This window comes from Urocitellus parryii, chromosome 4 (genome assembly GCF_045843805.1).
Source record: "Urocitellus parryii isolate mUroPar1 chromosome 4, mUroPar1.hap1, whole genome shotgun sequence".
In the NCBI taxonomy this organism is placed as follows: Eukaryota; Metazoa; Chordata; class Mammalia; order Rodentia; family Sciuridae; genus Urocitellus; species Urocitellus parryii.
The window spans coordinates 37,218,323-37,233,184 of NC_135534.1; the positions used below are offsets into that span (position 1 = coordinate 37,218,323).

Below are 14,862 nucleotides of genomic sequence, written 5' to 3' on the forward strand. Positions count from 1 at the left end.
TCATTCCTGGACATAAGGATGGGCTGCCAAAAGTGAGCTGGCACACCCCCGACAAACACACATTATCTTTTGTTAATAATGCCTGGGAAGGCTTTCACGACAAACATTTCATGCTCCTGCTCCTGGCAGCTGCTTCTCTGTCTGCACTTTTCCAAGTGCTGACCATGGCCAGGAGCAAGGTGTATCAGTATTTAACCTGCCACCGCATTCAGGATGTCAGCCCAAGTGTGTGTTTTGCATCAGTTCTGCATGGGTATGGGATCCTTTGTCAGTCATGCCAAGGGCCTCTAGATGTCAGTTTGATGGGAGATGAACTGTTCTGGGATGCTTATTCCTTGAGTGGTTTTTGACTTGATTACTAACGTCTGTGAGTCTGCTGCTCTCTCCTGGCTGGACCATCCCTTCTGCTGTCTGTGTGGTCTTCACTAGTTTTCCCATTACTTGAGAATACATTTAAGGTTATCTTGCGATGCCTTTCTTTTTACTCACATCTCAGTGCCTTGGCTATAAAGAACAGGACAAAGATCACAAGTAGGGTGGCAGGGGGTACCAGACCTCTAGACACAGAGGGGATTAGGGTCGGGTGTTAACAAGAAAGAGTTTATGTCACAGTCTTGTTTTCAAAAGGCACTTGGGTCTTGAGTCTTGATTGAAATCATTCCTATTTAAGTGGAGTTGACAGAGGAGTATTTGGTAGCTGGAGTCCGTGGTTTAAAAAGCATGTGGTTTTGTTCCAATGCCCAAAGGTATCTCTGGAGTAAATGTTCAGACATCTCCAACAAATTACCTTCATGTATTGTTCTGACACACTCTGCCCTATTAAGTATGCATGCATGGTTGGTTCCTGGAGGGAAGAATTCCATGTTGGGAAGACAGCAGTAACAAATGTTAGAGTTATATCCAACCTCCATGGAATTAGTTTGTAAACAAACTACATATTAGAAATTATCATATGGGGCTTTGCTTACATTAGTAAGAGTCTGGTACACAAGGGCTGCAGGATATCTTTGCCAAGTAGACCTCCCTTGAAATAGAAAACATATCTACATCTGACCCTATATGGAAGGAGACACTGCAGTCCAGATTTAAATTCTGTCTCTGTTATAGTGGGAGCATGGTCTTAGGCAATTTACTGAACCCCTCTGAGTCTCAGTTTCCTTATCTGTAAACTGTGGGTAATCAGATTATCTACCTCATAGTTAATGAACATTAGCTTTTTGGGGGGTCATTTTTAATATAAAAAGAAATTTGGTATTACTTCTCATTTATCCTGATGCCCAGAGCACCTTCCAAAAATCTCTCCCATATATACCACCACAGTCAATGATACTATTCTAATTTGTAGATACTATGAAGATATACTGCCCCATTTCATTGCCCCATTTAATATTTAAATTAAATACATAGGCATTTGAGTTTGCATGTCATCTGTAGCTATCCAATTTTAGTGGAAAGAGATAGAGACAAACAGTTTTTGCTTCCTGACACTCAGGGTACTACAGAATTGAATGTTTCCGTGTAGGTGCATTCCAATGGCTTAAATGATGTGAATATTTTCTGACCAACCATATGGATCTTTTGTCATCTGAGATGTTAATATTTTCCTTATATTTTATAGTAGCTGGGAGCACAGCCAGTTTCTTGAATAGGGTCCACATGGCTCATTATGCACAGAGCTTAGAAACTCCCTTCTTTGTACTACTCAGATGAACAGTGGTACTTAGAAGAGTTGGGAGCTGGAGTAGGGCAGTGGGCAGGGGAACATATTAAATTATTTCCCCTCTTGCATTAAGCTACAAATAATGAGCACTTTCCTGTGCTTTACAGTAAGTAATTAAAAGAAATTACAGAGTAGGATGCAGAAATAACCTGAAGGACAACTGGATGTGTGGAACCACCAGTTTTCTCCATGTGTGCAGGTTAATCCTTGTTAACACTCAGAACACTGAGTTTCTGCAGAAAGGATTGCATGTCCACACATGTTTTGGCATCTACCCACAGACTTCTGTATGGCATGACTATGCATCCCAGAAGAAGGGCTGTGGTGTGTGCTGAGCTTCAGTGGAATGGAATAGACTGATTACTGAAAATGGTCTCATAAAGGTGAGCAACAGGGAGCTAATAGCCTTCTCTTGCTAATTTTATCTTCCCTCTAGGACTTGGCATTAGTAGTTTGAAAAGAAGTGTTACTTATTTATTTATTTTGGGTCTCTAGGAATGGTTCATCTTTCCAGTTTCTTCCCCCACTGACTTTTACCTCTCTCGCTTTTTTAAAGTTTAACCTTTTGTGTACTTTAGAAGATAAGGGTCTAGTCTAGAGAGGTCGCTTCATTAGACAAAACTCACCCATTCCTTTCTCATTTTAACCCTTTTGAATTAATGACATTGAAGCCTGCCGGCTTGGTATTAAGGTGGGTCTAATTATGTGCAGGTATTTTGCTATAATGGAAATTGCTCTGATAACTAATTAACCACAGGAATACAGTGACTATGGAAAATTTCAGGAACACCATCTGAGGAAAAACCAGGAAGGGCATGCCTTTTCCACAGTTCTGAGGTCCATTAGGAGTGTGGTTATGTGCCACCGAATCTAGTGGGCTGTGGGCTTCCAGCTGTCAGAATTCCCATGGCATCTCATGGCAGGGACTCCGGGTGTCCGGCCATGCTCTGTAAGTAACCTGTTGATTAAAGTTACCAGTTCTGAAGAAAGAGACCGATACAAGACAGGCGAGCCTTAACTTTCTTTTTCTCTCTTGTTTTAAATGGTGATTGTTTTGGCACCTTCCAATCCGCTCATAATGGCAAACTTCTTTTCTAAAAGGGGGATTCCCTTTATCCTCATTTTGAGAGTCACCACATGTTCTCCCCTCAGGGACAAAGAAGGTAGTTGCATCATCCTTGCATTAGTTTTTGGTACAGAGCACACTTATTCTTGGAGGCAGTCAGACAGTGTCCTGATTTGCTGTCCCAACACCCCCTCCCAGTAGGTGTGCCTTGTGTATAATTTGGAGCAGGCAGTCAGTCCCTTGGGTGTGTTAACATCTGTACTTGTCAACATGCAGTTAAGGTGGAACCCAACAATACTCAAGATGCCACCAGGGAAAATAAGGTTCCGTGTCACCTCAGCCCCATCTGTTTGAAAATGATTTGCCACACCACCAGGGCTGCCAGTGCAAGTCACCTGCATTTGGACTGGTGAATTTGCTTCTAGGTTTTGGAATCTAGCTATCACTGCTATCATTTGTAAAAAGCCTGAATGTTGGACCCACGTATCCAGTTCTGTTCACAGAATTGCCCCATCAACATTTACCCTCATTTTTTTTTCAACTCCAAAATCTCAGTCATTTCCTTGGGTTTTTCAAATTTTTTTTTTAACCATTTGAGATACTTTAGTCTTGAAGCAAATGATCCTAAATATTAGACAGCAATTGGGTTATCTGTTGGGCATTTTGTTGTAGAGAGAGAATTCAGTTTTAGGGGCTGGGAATTGATGCTTGGTGTGTACGGTAATGTATTTTAGGGTTTTGGTGTTGTTTCTTCTGCTGTTTTAGTTAATGATTTGTTTTTGTTGTTGTTTTTGCTTTATTTTGAATTTCATAATACTTGGTATGTCAGAGTGGGATCTGTTGGTTTCAGGAAAAGTCTAGAAATAGGAAATCTGCCATTGAGTGGGTGAGTTCTGTTTCTAAAGAACTTGCAAGATCCAGAGACATGTGGCTGAAAGTAATTTGACATCTGGCTGAAGTAAAGCACCTAGAAATCTCTCACTTACTATAGATGTGTAGATGGTCACATCACTGCCAGTATGATTCTGATTGAATGAGTACTGCTAGGCTGTGTTAAGTGATCAGGGAGGCCATGTGTGTGTGCACTTGCCTTGTAGCACTTAGGCAAAAATTAAAGATTGAGTAGAAGTCCAGATTTAGATCCGTAGTACTCTATAAATTCTTATTTAGCCAATCATGTTTATAGGTATCCTGTACTTTTATGGCATAGATACAATAGTGGAAAAGCCAGTTGACTTAAGGAGAACTCAGATTTTACTTAAGACCATAACAAAAGCAAATATGCTTTCCCACATAATGAGTGTCCCAATAAAACAAGTTGAACCAAAGAGGAAAGATGATAGGTAACTAACTCCACAGCATGCAGAGAAAGTACTATAATGCTTAAGTTGACTTTAACCCCTTTATTTCCTTATCTTAAGTGGCTGCTTTTCTCTTTATTATTTGGCTTCTCAACTTTAATGAGTATATGAATCACCATAAGTATGTGAATCTAGTTGAAATGCAGGTTCTGGGTGGGTGGAGTGGATGGGATGAGGGAGGGGAAGCTGAGAGTCTACATTTCTTATAAGCTTCTAGGCAATGCTAATGCTGCTGGTTCACTCATCACACTTTAAGAAGTAAGGTTTCATTTAATATCGGTATTTTATCTCATACCTATGTTATCTAAAACTCCAATTTCACCCCTATAAACTTCATTTTGTTGGAGCACTTTTAGTAACAAGTTTGAACTACATTCATATTAATTTATAAATGTAACATTCAAACAAAATTGTCCAAAGTTTGAGACTTTAGGCTACATAAAACTAATTTCATTCTTGAAATTTTTCTATAAACTCAAAAGTATATATTTAAGTACAATTTAAATGTCTGTGTGACAATAACTTTTTTTTTTTAAATTTCCCTGCTTACCACTTCTAGAGTCACTGTCAGTTTACAGAAAATCCCCTCTCCCATGACTTCACAGTGTTGGACACATTCAGTTAGACATGGTGTTTATTTAATAATTTTTACAGAGTCAATCACTAAAACTTCATGGAACTAATGGGACTATCTTGCAAATTAATGTCACCTTCTACCAAGTGTAGAAATTAGTATTAAATCTCACTTTACTTTAATAATTGTAGCAAATCCCCCCTGAAATTCCGAAGAAAGGGGAATCCTAATTTAGGAGTTTACACTTTTTAATTGAGTGTCAACTAGAAAAATGGTAATTCTAAAGAATACTTAGAGGGGCTGGGGTTGTGGCTCAGTGGTAGAGTGCTCGCCTAGCATGCACGAGGCACTGGGTTCGATCCTTAGCACCACATAAATGTAAAATAAAGATAATGTGTCCACCTAAAACTAAAAATAAATATTAAAAAAAGAATACCTAGAAAAGCATTTTCTGACAACCTATTCATTTGGTATGTGACTTGGTTATGCTTGGTGCTAAGACTTCTCTATTATAGGCTAGAAGTATGTGCTACTTGAACAATGTTGCTTGTGACAGAAAGAGAAGTGTAAGGCATAGATGGGACTACAAGCTCTGGTGGCTTTGGCATTCAGAGAACCTTCAAGTGCTTCATTGATGGAAGCACTTGGGCCCCTCTGTATGGTGACAGCCTTATCTGAGGTTGGGATGTCAGGTGGCAAGAGACATAATATTCACTGACAAAAACCTCCACCTAACTTTAACTGCACCTCTCTAAATACTATGCAGGTAATACCAGCACAAAGAGAATTAAGCCTTTCAGTGTCTGGGGAACCTAGTCTATGCAAGATGCTGTATAAATTGCTTTAGATAGTAATTCAGGGGAGAACGCCTGATCTCTGTTATGGGGTATGAGGTCTAGTTTTACTCTTGAAGAAGGGCAGGTCTCCTACCAATAGAAAAATTCTTCTTTTTTTTTTTTTTTCAGGGTAGAGTAGGAGAGTAGAGGCAGGTCACAGAACTACAGCTATGAAGCTATCAAAGATACATGTAAATTTATTTATGAAATTAATGATTCAGGAAAAGATATGTTGTTTTATCTCATGGTAGTTATATGTCATTATAACTCCAGGTGTGAACTGAGAATCAGCAATTTCCCTGGCACTCTTAGGAAGGTTAAGTAATGTTTGCAAGTGTCACTCAATACTGTGGCAAATCAGAGGATCTGAGAGTACACTGATATGAAAGACTATGTTTTGTAGGAAGTTATATTAGAGTTTTCCAGAGCAATAGCACCTAGGAGCTAGATATCAATATATGGAAGGGGACTTATTAGGTAAGTTGGCTCCCATAATTATGAAGGATGAGGTTTTATATCAGGTTCTTTGCAAGCTAAGGCCTCCTTGGATGTGGTAGTAGAACTTGGTCTAGATTAAAAGACCTGAGAACCTGAGGGGTTACTGGTGAAAGTCCAGAGAACCTGGAGTTTTGATGTCCAAGGGAAGGAAAAGAAGAGTGTATTCCCAGCTCTAGGAAAGAGATACCAAGTTGTTTTCTGGTTTTTGTTCTATCTGGGTCCCCAGCCAATTGGATGGTACCCACCCAAAATGAGGGTGGACTTCTCAGTTCGCTGACTCTTGTGTCAATCTCCTCTGGAAACATCCTCACAGACACACCCCAAAACAATGTTTTACTAGTTTTCTAGGCATTCCTTAATCCAGTCAATCTGACACCTAAAATTAACCATCATAGAAACAATTTGGATACCCTTGTACATAAATTACATTATGGTTAGAAAGTACATTTTTAAGGTACTTCCTTCAAAGTTTTGGAACATCCGCATTATCTGATATCATTTTCTAAAATATTGATTAGTTCAATCAAATAGTTATCCAAATAAATAGGTAAGCATATGTATATAATTTTTTTCCATTTTATTTGTGGAATTCAATTTTTATTTTCTTTGAGGAGCATGTGGGAGTCTTTTTATCTGTGTAGTCTGGGCTAAACAATACATATTCAAAGAGAAAAGCATGTAGAAATAATGTACAGGGACGAGACAATCTAGTGCCTCTATGTGAAGGCCTAGTTTTCTTTAGAGTCTGAGTTCTGATCTTGTTCTATCAGGGGAACCACAGCAAGTGGATGAGTTGATTAAAAACTCTGATCCTCTTTCCTCCTGTACAAAACAGGGATAATTATAGTTACTGGTACCTCCAGGGTCCTATGAGTCTTAATTACTTAATATTTGCAAAGTGTTTAGAGATCTTTGAATTAAAAGTGCTGAGCCATGGAACCAGTCATCGGTGTAATTATAAAGGGAATGAGTTTCACCTACCTCCACCTCTCCTCATTCTGTTCTTTCTACCAACCCAGACATGGTTAAGACTGCATACTTCTTTGTACCCACTTTTCTTTTTGAAATCTACTTTAGCCAATAGATAGCTCCAGACTCATAGCTCCATACTTGAGTGTCTGCTTAGTATTTATTTTTAAGGCTTTATAGTCACTAACAATGAAATCAGTAAAATAATTTGTTTCTTCCAGTTTATCAGTCTTGCATGTAGTAATAAACTGGTCTTCTTGAAATATCCCTCTGCTCAGAAACTCTCAATGACTCTTCAGTATCCATAAGGCATGTCCCATCTCTTTATTGTCCTCAGAACCTTCCAAAACCTGACAGTTGTTCCATCTTATTTCTTACTTTTCCTAGTCCAGAACTTTCCTCTGCAAATGCTTAGTCCATGTCTTCCAAACTCCACACCATTCATCAAGTTGCCATTCCTCTGCTGGAGTCTTTTGGATATATTCAAATTCTTCATAACCCTCTCTTCACAAAGCATTTCTTTATTTCCTGGAAGTAACTTCTCTCTCACTCCAGAATTTTTACCATACTTTCCCTGGGACGTTTCTATCTTTATATTTTAGTTACAATTCTGTCCTGCCTCTTTCCTAGGCTGTAAGACTGCAAAATAGACTCCATGTATGATAATTGAACAAACAAAAGGAAAGTGGCTACATGGCTATGGTGAAACTAGATGCAAATGAAATACTTTTTTAATATTAATGCAAGATTTTATTAAAGTGTTTCCTTAGTAGGTTTGTATCATGTATGTTAGGAATTAAATATTTATCTATCATTTCTTTAACATTATAATCATTCTTGTCATTTGTGGAGCTGTCCAAAATGAGCCACCATATCATTAAACCATCTTTTCTTTGATTACATGCTCACAGACAAAACCAAGGAGGACAGGGGAACAAATAAAACTTTTATTTTTTTTTTAATTTCTTGTTTTCTATATACCTGAATTACCTGTATTGTTGTTTGGTTCCCCTTCTTATTTTGGCCTTGGAAACTAGGTTCTAACATGCCTAAATTTTTTTGGAAAGCTTTTTCTTTGACGAGAAAGAATTATCTGAAATTCCATTCTCTAGAGTAATCAGGCCTTAACAAGTTGAAGGATCCCAGGGATCATGCTTAATCCAATCCTTCAAAGTAGTGTCTTAATGGTGCTGCCTTTAGAAAGTTGGACACAAGGTTATAGACAACCACAGAAAACTGTGTCCATATTTTACAAGCTCCTTCTTTGTTATAGCATCTCTCTTCCCTGAGCCTAGTATTCTAAAACTGGCAACATGACTGCATGGTAAAGCTTGACTTAAGAGATGGGTGACTGACCTATTAGCTTAGTGACATTTGACAGATTACTTAACCTCTCTAAAGTATAATTGTCTCATCTGTGTAATGGGAATAACAACGCCTGTCTCCTTATAACAGTGAAATTAGATGGTATTTATGAATATTCTGTAGTCTTTTGGAAAAATGTGAATTATTGTTGTACTATACAGCAGGAAAGCATGCTGTGATGGATATTCTTCCTGTTGAAGGTTTAAGACCTGTGAGTCATGCTTCAAGATAAACTTCTTTCCTACTTTGTTGATTTTCTTTTTAGCCCTGTATATTATATTGAATTTCCTGAGAGTGGGGCTCAGAAAATCTTCCTAGCATTTTATTAATGTAGTTGAGTTGGTTGTTGTGAGCCTTGGAACAAAATTAGATAGTACGGGGGCTGGGGTTGTGGCTCAGTGGTAGAGCACTCGCCTAGCATGTGTGAGCCCTGGATTTAATCCTCAGCACCATATAAAAATAAATAAATCAAAGGTATTTTTAATTTTTTTTTTAAAAATTAGATAGTGCCAATGCATTTATTAACTAAAAATAGATATATAGACTAATGATCTACTCAGCAATATTACACAGGCTCTGTATCTTTTGATTGATCAAGACTCATCTCAGGGGGCAGAAAACTCTTAATCTTTTTATAATTTCTAAGTATGGTATATAAGATACTCACTGAAGAGCACTGAAGAACAAGAAAAGGGAAGCTAAAAGACTGAAATTTCTAAGTTCTGCTCTTATTACTACTAATATTGATCACTTTCCAAGTCTCCCATAGATCCATTAGAAACAGAGCAACACAGGATATAGCAGAGCAGTTAATATATAGTAGCATTGTTTGCTTTTTAATTATTCAAAGTTTTACCCCATTCAAAGAACTCAAGAAATTGTGGCTCATAATTGCCATTTGTCAAATTCCTTAGAGCTTATAATTTAGGTTAGTACAGCCCATAATTTACCTGAAACTTTCACTGTTTCTTTCCAAAGAAAAAGGCTTTTTATGAAAATTATGTCAGAACTGTCTTTTTCTCCTGATTTAATAAACCTATTAGTAAGTTTTTACTAATTCCTACTACTAAATTTTCTGTGTTAGCATTATGGGAGATCAAACATGATCCAGTCCCTCAGAGAGTTTATCTTCCAACTGAAGACTAGTTTTAATTAGCAAATGCCATTAATGAGTGAGTAGGGAATGAAGTTCTAAATAAAGTAATAATGGGGAATTTTAAAGAAGAAGGCAGTGTGTACTAGATTCATTAGAGAAGGTGGCAGGTATGCTACGATGCTTGAACCAGGTCAATGAAGAGTAAGCAAGATTTAGGTAGAGTTAGGGAAAGAAAGGGAAGGAAGCAGGGAGGGAGAGATTGATTGATCAATCAATTAACTTGTCAAAATAAGCAAAACAAGTCACTTCCAAACAACAAAGCTCTCTGGCCTGATCAGATCAGCAGTGATGAACCACAATAATAAGAAAGTGAAGCATTGAGTAATGTGGGAAAGTTAGCTAAGTAGAGTGAGGCCAGATCTTGGACAGTGTTGAATACGAGGCTAGATTTGATCTGATGGAACAAAAAAGTCATTGCAAATTTTTGTGTAAGACAATAGCATGAGAGTAGTCCATCAGGAAATGTTCATCAGAGTTGAATGGAGTTATAAGGATGTCCAATACAGTAAAGGGACATTAGAGTCACAAAATGAGATGGTGAGGGCTGAGCCAAGGTGGAGAAGTTGGGTAGAAAAAAAAGGGATTGATAGTAGAAATATTTTGAAGGAAAACATGATTAGGCAATTCATGTTCAAACTTCATTCCAGAATTTCTAGCCTCCACTTGGATTGCCCAAAATATCAGAAAATGTTGTTAAAAAAAGAAAAGGTGGCAAGTACCATTTGTTCTGACAGAAAGTATTGAGTTTGTTGTTGCATTCATTTACTTGAGGTCCTTAGTGTAGGTAGACAGACTTGCAGAAGTGCCACTCAGAGGGCAGGGCTGGTGGTTTGGGATTTGACTTTATCAGCATGTGGTTAATAACTGAATCTCTGCTGATGTTCAGCTTTGGATGCTGCCATGTTTGGACTTACAATGAAAGCCAAGTGATATTTATTCAGATGCCAGTTGTTTCTTCAGAGTATTTGCTTGTGGCACTGATGAGAAAATCATCCGTAAAGCACTAATTACTTTTCTAATAAAGCTATTAATAAAAAGGTAAATGAGACCAGTGAAAGGCAGAGTAAACCTCAAGTCAAGGATAGAAAAAGGTATCATTAAAAGACTCATTAGTGTAGTGATAATAAAGTAAGATGCCTCAGTACCTCACACCATTATACACAGTTAGTATGAGTAAACACTTATTAAACTTACATGTCATTCATTCTAAAATTCACTTTTTAAAAAACATTTGTCCAGTGGGCTTGCATCTTCCATTATCTTGACATTATCTTGTTATTGTTGGTTATCTAGTCACTGAATAGTTGCCACTGCCTTAAGAAATTTACTTTGCTTTATTTAAAAAGTATGCACAAAATTATATAGGAAAAAAATGCTTCCAGATAAGTCAAAAATAACTCTTTCTGTAAATATGGAATAAAAGTTCTAAACACAAAGCAATAGTTTGCAGTTTTCTTTTTTGGCAGTACATAAAATGGTGGGCTTTAAATTGATGGTATCATAGATTTGTAAGTAATGGTATTAAAAATTATTGATAACAGCAGATTTCCACCAATATGATATAGGTGACTATAGTAAAGTCTCCTAAATTTGCATTCTTTAATTGACCTAAATATGAGGATGCCCTGGGGTTATTTTAATTTGGACTGGGATTATTAGGAGAAAGGGTTTTCTTTCATTCAATGATGGAAATACCGCCTGCCCAGAATAGAAACCTCCTTGGAGGATCCATTTCTTTGATGATGCAGAATCCAGAATATTTACAAAACTTTAAATATTAGCAGAATGAACAACCATATTTAATACAAACCAACTTGCCCTTCCTAATCTCAGATCACTGTGCTGTCCATACACTTATGAGTATGCTTGCTTATGTGCAAATTGAGAGTGAATCTATGAGGAAATTGGTATTTAAGGATGATATAGTTTCTTGGTGGTAGAAAATGTTCTCTCTTTCAAAAGTGGAGCACAGAAACATTTGATTTTTCAATACAAAAGTCTTCAGCCATTTCTGCACTATGGCTTAATGACTGGAGGTAGGTTGGCTTTGTGTTTAGTAACACTTAATGGGCAGAAATAATCTCTTTTCCTAGGGACTTTCACAGCATGATGACACTTTGTGTGTGTGTGTGTGTGCACATGTGCACGTGTGCACATGTGAGTATGTCTGTCTTTTTATAAGTCTATGCTCTGGAACTGATAAGTTGGGATAAATAAAGTTAGAGTGTCAGGGCTGGGGAATGCTACTCTTTACTACTAAGGGACACAGTACTGCAGGTAAGTGATTCTTAAGTCCTTCAACACCTGACGGTGACCTTGGGTTGGTCCATAGGTATGTTTTCATTTTACTTATTCGTTTATCCTAATTGGCTTCCTAGAGAATGCTTGCAGATGTAGAGCCAAATTTAGTAGAGAAACCCTCTGGCAAACAGGAAGAGATTAATTTTGTGGTGTGCCATTAAGGGACTTCCCAGGAAACTTCAAACACACAGAAAGAAGCACTAACTGCCTATTCCAAAGTGTGTAAAATACAACTCAGATTTTTTTTAAAGTCATGATAAACTCAAGAGTTTACACACACACACACAGGACCAATAAAAAGAGAAGTTGAAATTTCTAGCAAGATCAGTATACTAGGCAGAAAAGTCAAAGGGTGAGGGCTTCAGAGAATTTGTGGAGATAAACGCGGAGTCTGCATATGGGAGGCATTTGAAATTCACTTAAATTCCTTGTTAATGCTGACTTTTCCAGTTTTTTCTAAGTTGACACATTGTTTTCATGACATCAGCCTCAGGCATAGAAACATCATTAGAATGAATGTAGAGAAAATGATTTCTGTTTGGGAATAAGCAAAACATTTTTAGTGATGACCACCCAGGTGTAGTGGAAAGAACACTGGGTTTGAGAACCCCGATTTCTAATATAAACTTTTTTTTTTTTTAATGACACAAGGCCAGTCCTGTATGGTCTTTGTTTTCCCTGTCTGTAAAATCCAGTAGAAATATCTATCATCTTCACTATAATAGATTATCTCTGTGAGAGAAGAAAAATAATGTAAAGACTCCTTATAGCTCTCTGATGGCTGTTCATGACTAGGCATCACATAGCCAGAGAGATCCATCGGATCCCTTAGGCCACTGCTGTTTTTGTCACACATTCCTACAAAGGGACAGCATTGCTAACTTGAAAAAAACACTTCGTTTGCAATTGTTGCTTAGTAACATTTCTGATTTTGTGTTTCTTGTGACAGCATGAGCATAGATCATTAAAAATTAAACTTACGAAGCTGTTAAAGTGGGAGGAAAGAGGAGAAATGAAGCCACAATTTTTTCACTTGCTTAGAAGCCATTTAATCTCAGGTTTATATGCTAAGTCCTGGGGAGAACACTGCATGTCTCTGGTTTATATTAAACCACATATTGCACACTACTGACATTGATTTGTGTCTAGTGCAGCTGGAGTTGATCACCAAGACGTAAAAAACCTTGACCCCGCAGAATAGTCTGGAATTACAATCAGATGGGCCACATGGTATCCCTGTGAGGAAAAGAAAAAAAAAGAGAGAGAGAGAGAGAGAGAGAAAAAGCCCTAACCAGTTTCTTTGTATTTTTTTTTTCTGCTTTCTCCTTTAGTTCCACCAGGTGAGAAGAGTGATGACCATCCTTTTCCTTACTATGGTTATTTCATACTTTGGTTGCATGAAGGCTGCCCCCATGAAAGAAGCCAACGTCCGAGGACAAGGCAGCTTGGCTTACCCAGGTGTGCGGACCCAAGGGACTCTGGAGAGCGTGAATGGGCCCAAGGCAGGTTCACGAGGCCTCACCTCATTGGCTGACACTTTTGAACACGTGATTGAAGAGCTGTTGGATGAGGACCAGAAAGTTCGGCCCCATGAAGAAAACAATAAGGACGCGGACTTGTACACTTCCAGGGTGATGCTCAGTAGTCAAGTGCCTTTGGAGCCTCCTCTTCTCTTTCTGCTTGAGGAATACAAAAATTACCTGGATGCTGCAAACATGTCTATGAGGGTCCGGCGCCACTCCGACCCTGCCCGCCGCGGGGAGCTCAGTGTGTGTGACAGTATTAGTGAGTGGGTAACAGCGGCAGATAAAAAGACTGCAGTGGACATGTCGGGTGGAACCGTCACCGTCCTGGAAAAAGTCCCTGTGTCGAAAGGCCAACTGAAGCAATACTTCTACGAGACCAAGTGCAATCCCATGGGCTACACGAAAGAAGGCTGCAGGGGCATAGACAAAAGGCACTGGAACTCCCAGTGCCGAACTACCCAGTCGTACGTGCGGGCCCTCACCATGGATAGCAAAAAGCGAATTGGCTGGCGGTTCATAAGGATAGACACTTCCTGTGTATGTACATTGACCATTAAGAGGGGAAGATAGTGGATTTATGTTGTATAGATTATATTGAGACAAAAATTATTCTATTTGTATATATACATAACAGGGTAAATTATTCAGTTAAGAAAAAAAAATAATTTTATGAACTGCATGTATAAATGAAGTTTATACAGTACAGTGGTTCTACAATCTATTTATTGGACATATCCATGACCAGAAGGGAAACAGTCATTTGCGCACAACTTTAAAAAGTCTGCATTACATTCCTCGATAATGTTGTGGTTTGTTGCCGTTGCCAAGAATTGAAAACATAAAAAGTTTAAAAAAAATAATAATAAATTGCATGCTGCTTTAATTGTGAATTGATAATAAACTGTCCTCTTTCAGAAAACAGACAAAAACACAAAAAACAAAAAACAAAAATTTGAACCAAAACATTCCGTTTACATTTTAGACAGTAAGTATCTTCGTTCTTGTTAGTACTATATCTGTTTTACTGCTTTTAACTTCTGATAGCGTTGGAATTAAAACAATGTCAAGGTGCTGTTGTCATTGCTTTACTGGCTTAGGGGGATGGGGGATGGGAGGGGTATATTTTTGTTTGTTTTGTGTTTTCTTTTGTTTGTTTGTTTGTTTTGTTTCTTTTTTTTTAGTTCCCACAGGGAGTAGGGATGGGCAAAGAACTTCTTCAGTGTCTATTCTGGTTTATAAAAGATACATTTATATGTTGTAAAGTTGTTTGCAATATCAATCAGATGACCGGAAAGTGAATAAAAATTAAGGCAACTGCATAAAATGCTCACACTCCACTTCCCATGATGCACCTCCCAGATCCCCCTCCCCCAACCCATTGGATGTGGGTTAGGGAAAGCATCTTTTATTGGAAGAACCTACCTTTGCTCAAAGCACATTCTTTCCCTCCCTCCCTCCCCTTTGATTCCCTCGTTGTTTTGCTTTGTCTT

At 38.1% G+C, this 14,862-nt stretch overlaps 1 protein-coding gene across 1 annotated transcript in view; it reads left to right on the plus strand.

Moving 5' to 3' along the window:
* Bdnf (brain derived neurotrophic factor) overlaps positions 1 to 13,942 on the plus strand; it is a 30,481-nt gene extending 16,539 nt beyond the window's left edge. Inside the window, exon 2 of the mRNA XM_026412272.2 lies at positions 13,178 to 13,942. Within this exon, the coding sequence (XP_026268057.2) occupies positions 13,178 to 13,942 (765 nt within the window). The remainder of the gene's footprint in view (positions 1 to 13,177) is intronic.
* Positions 13,943 to 14,862: the final 920 nt, after the last annotated feature.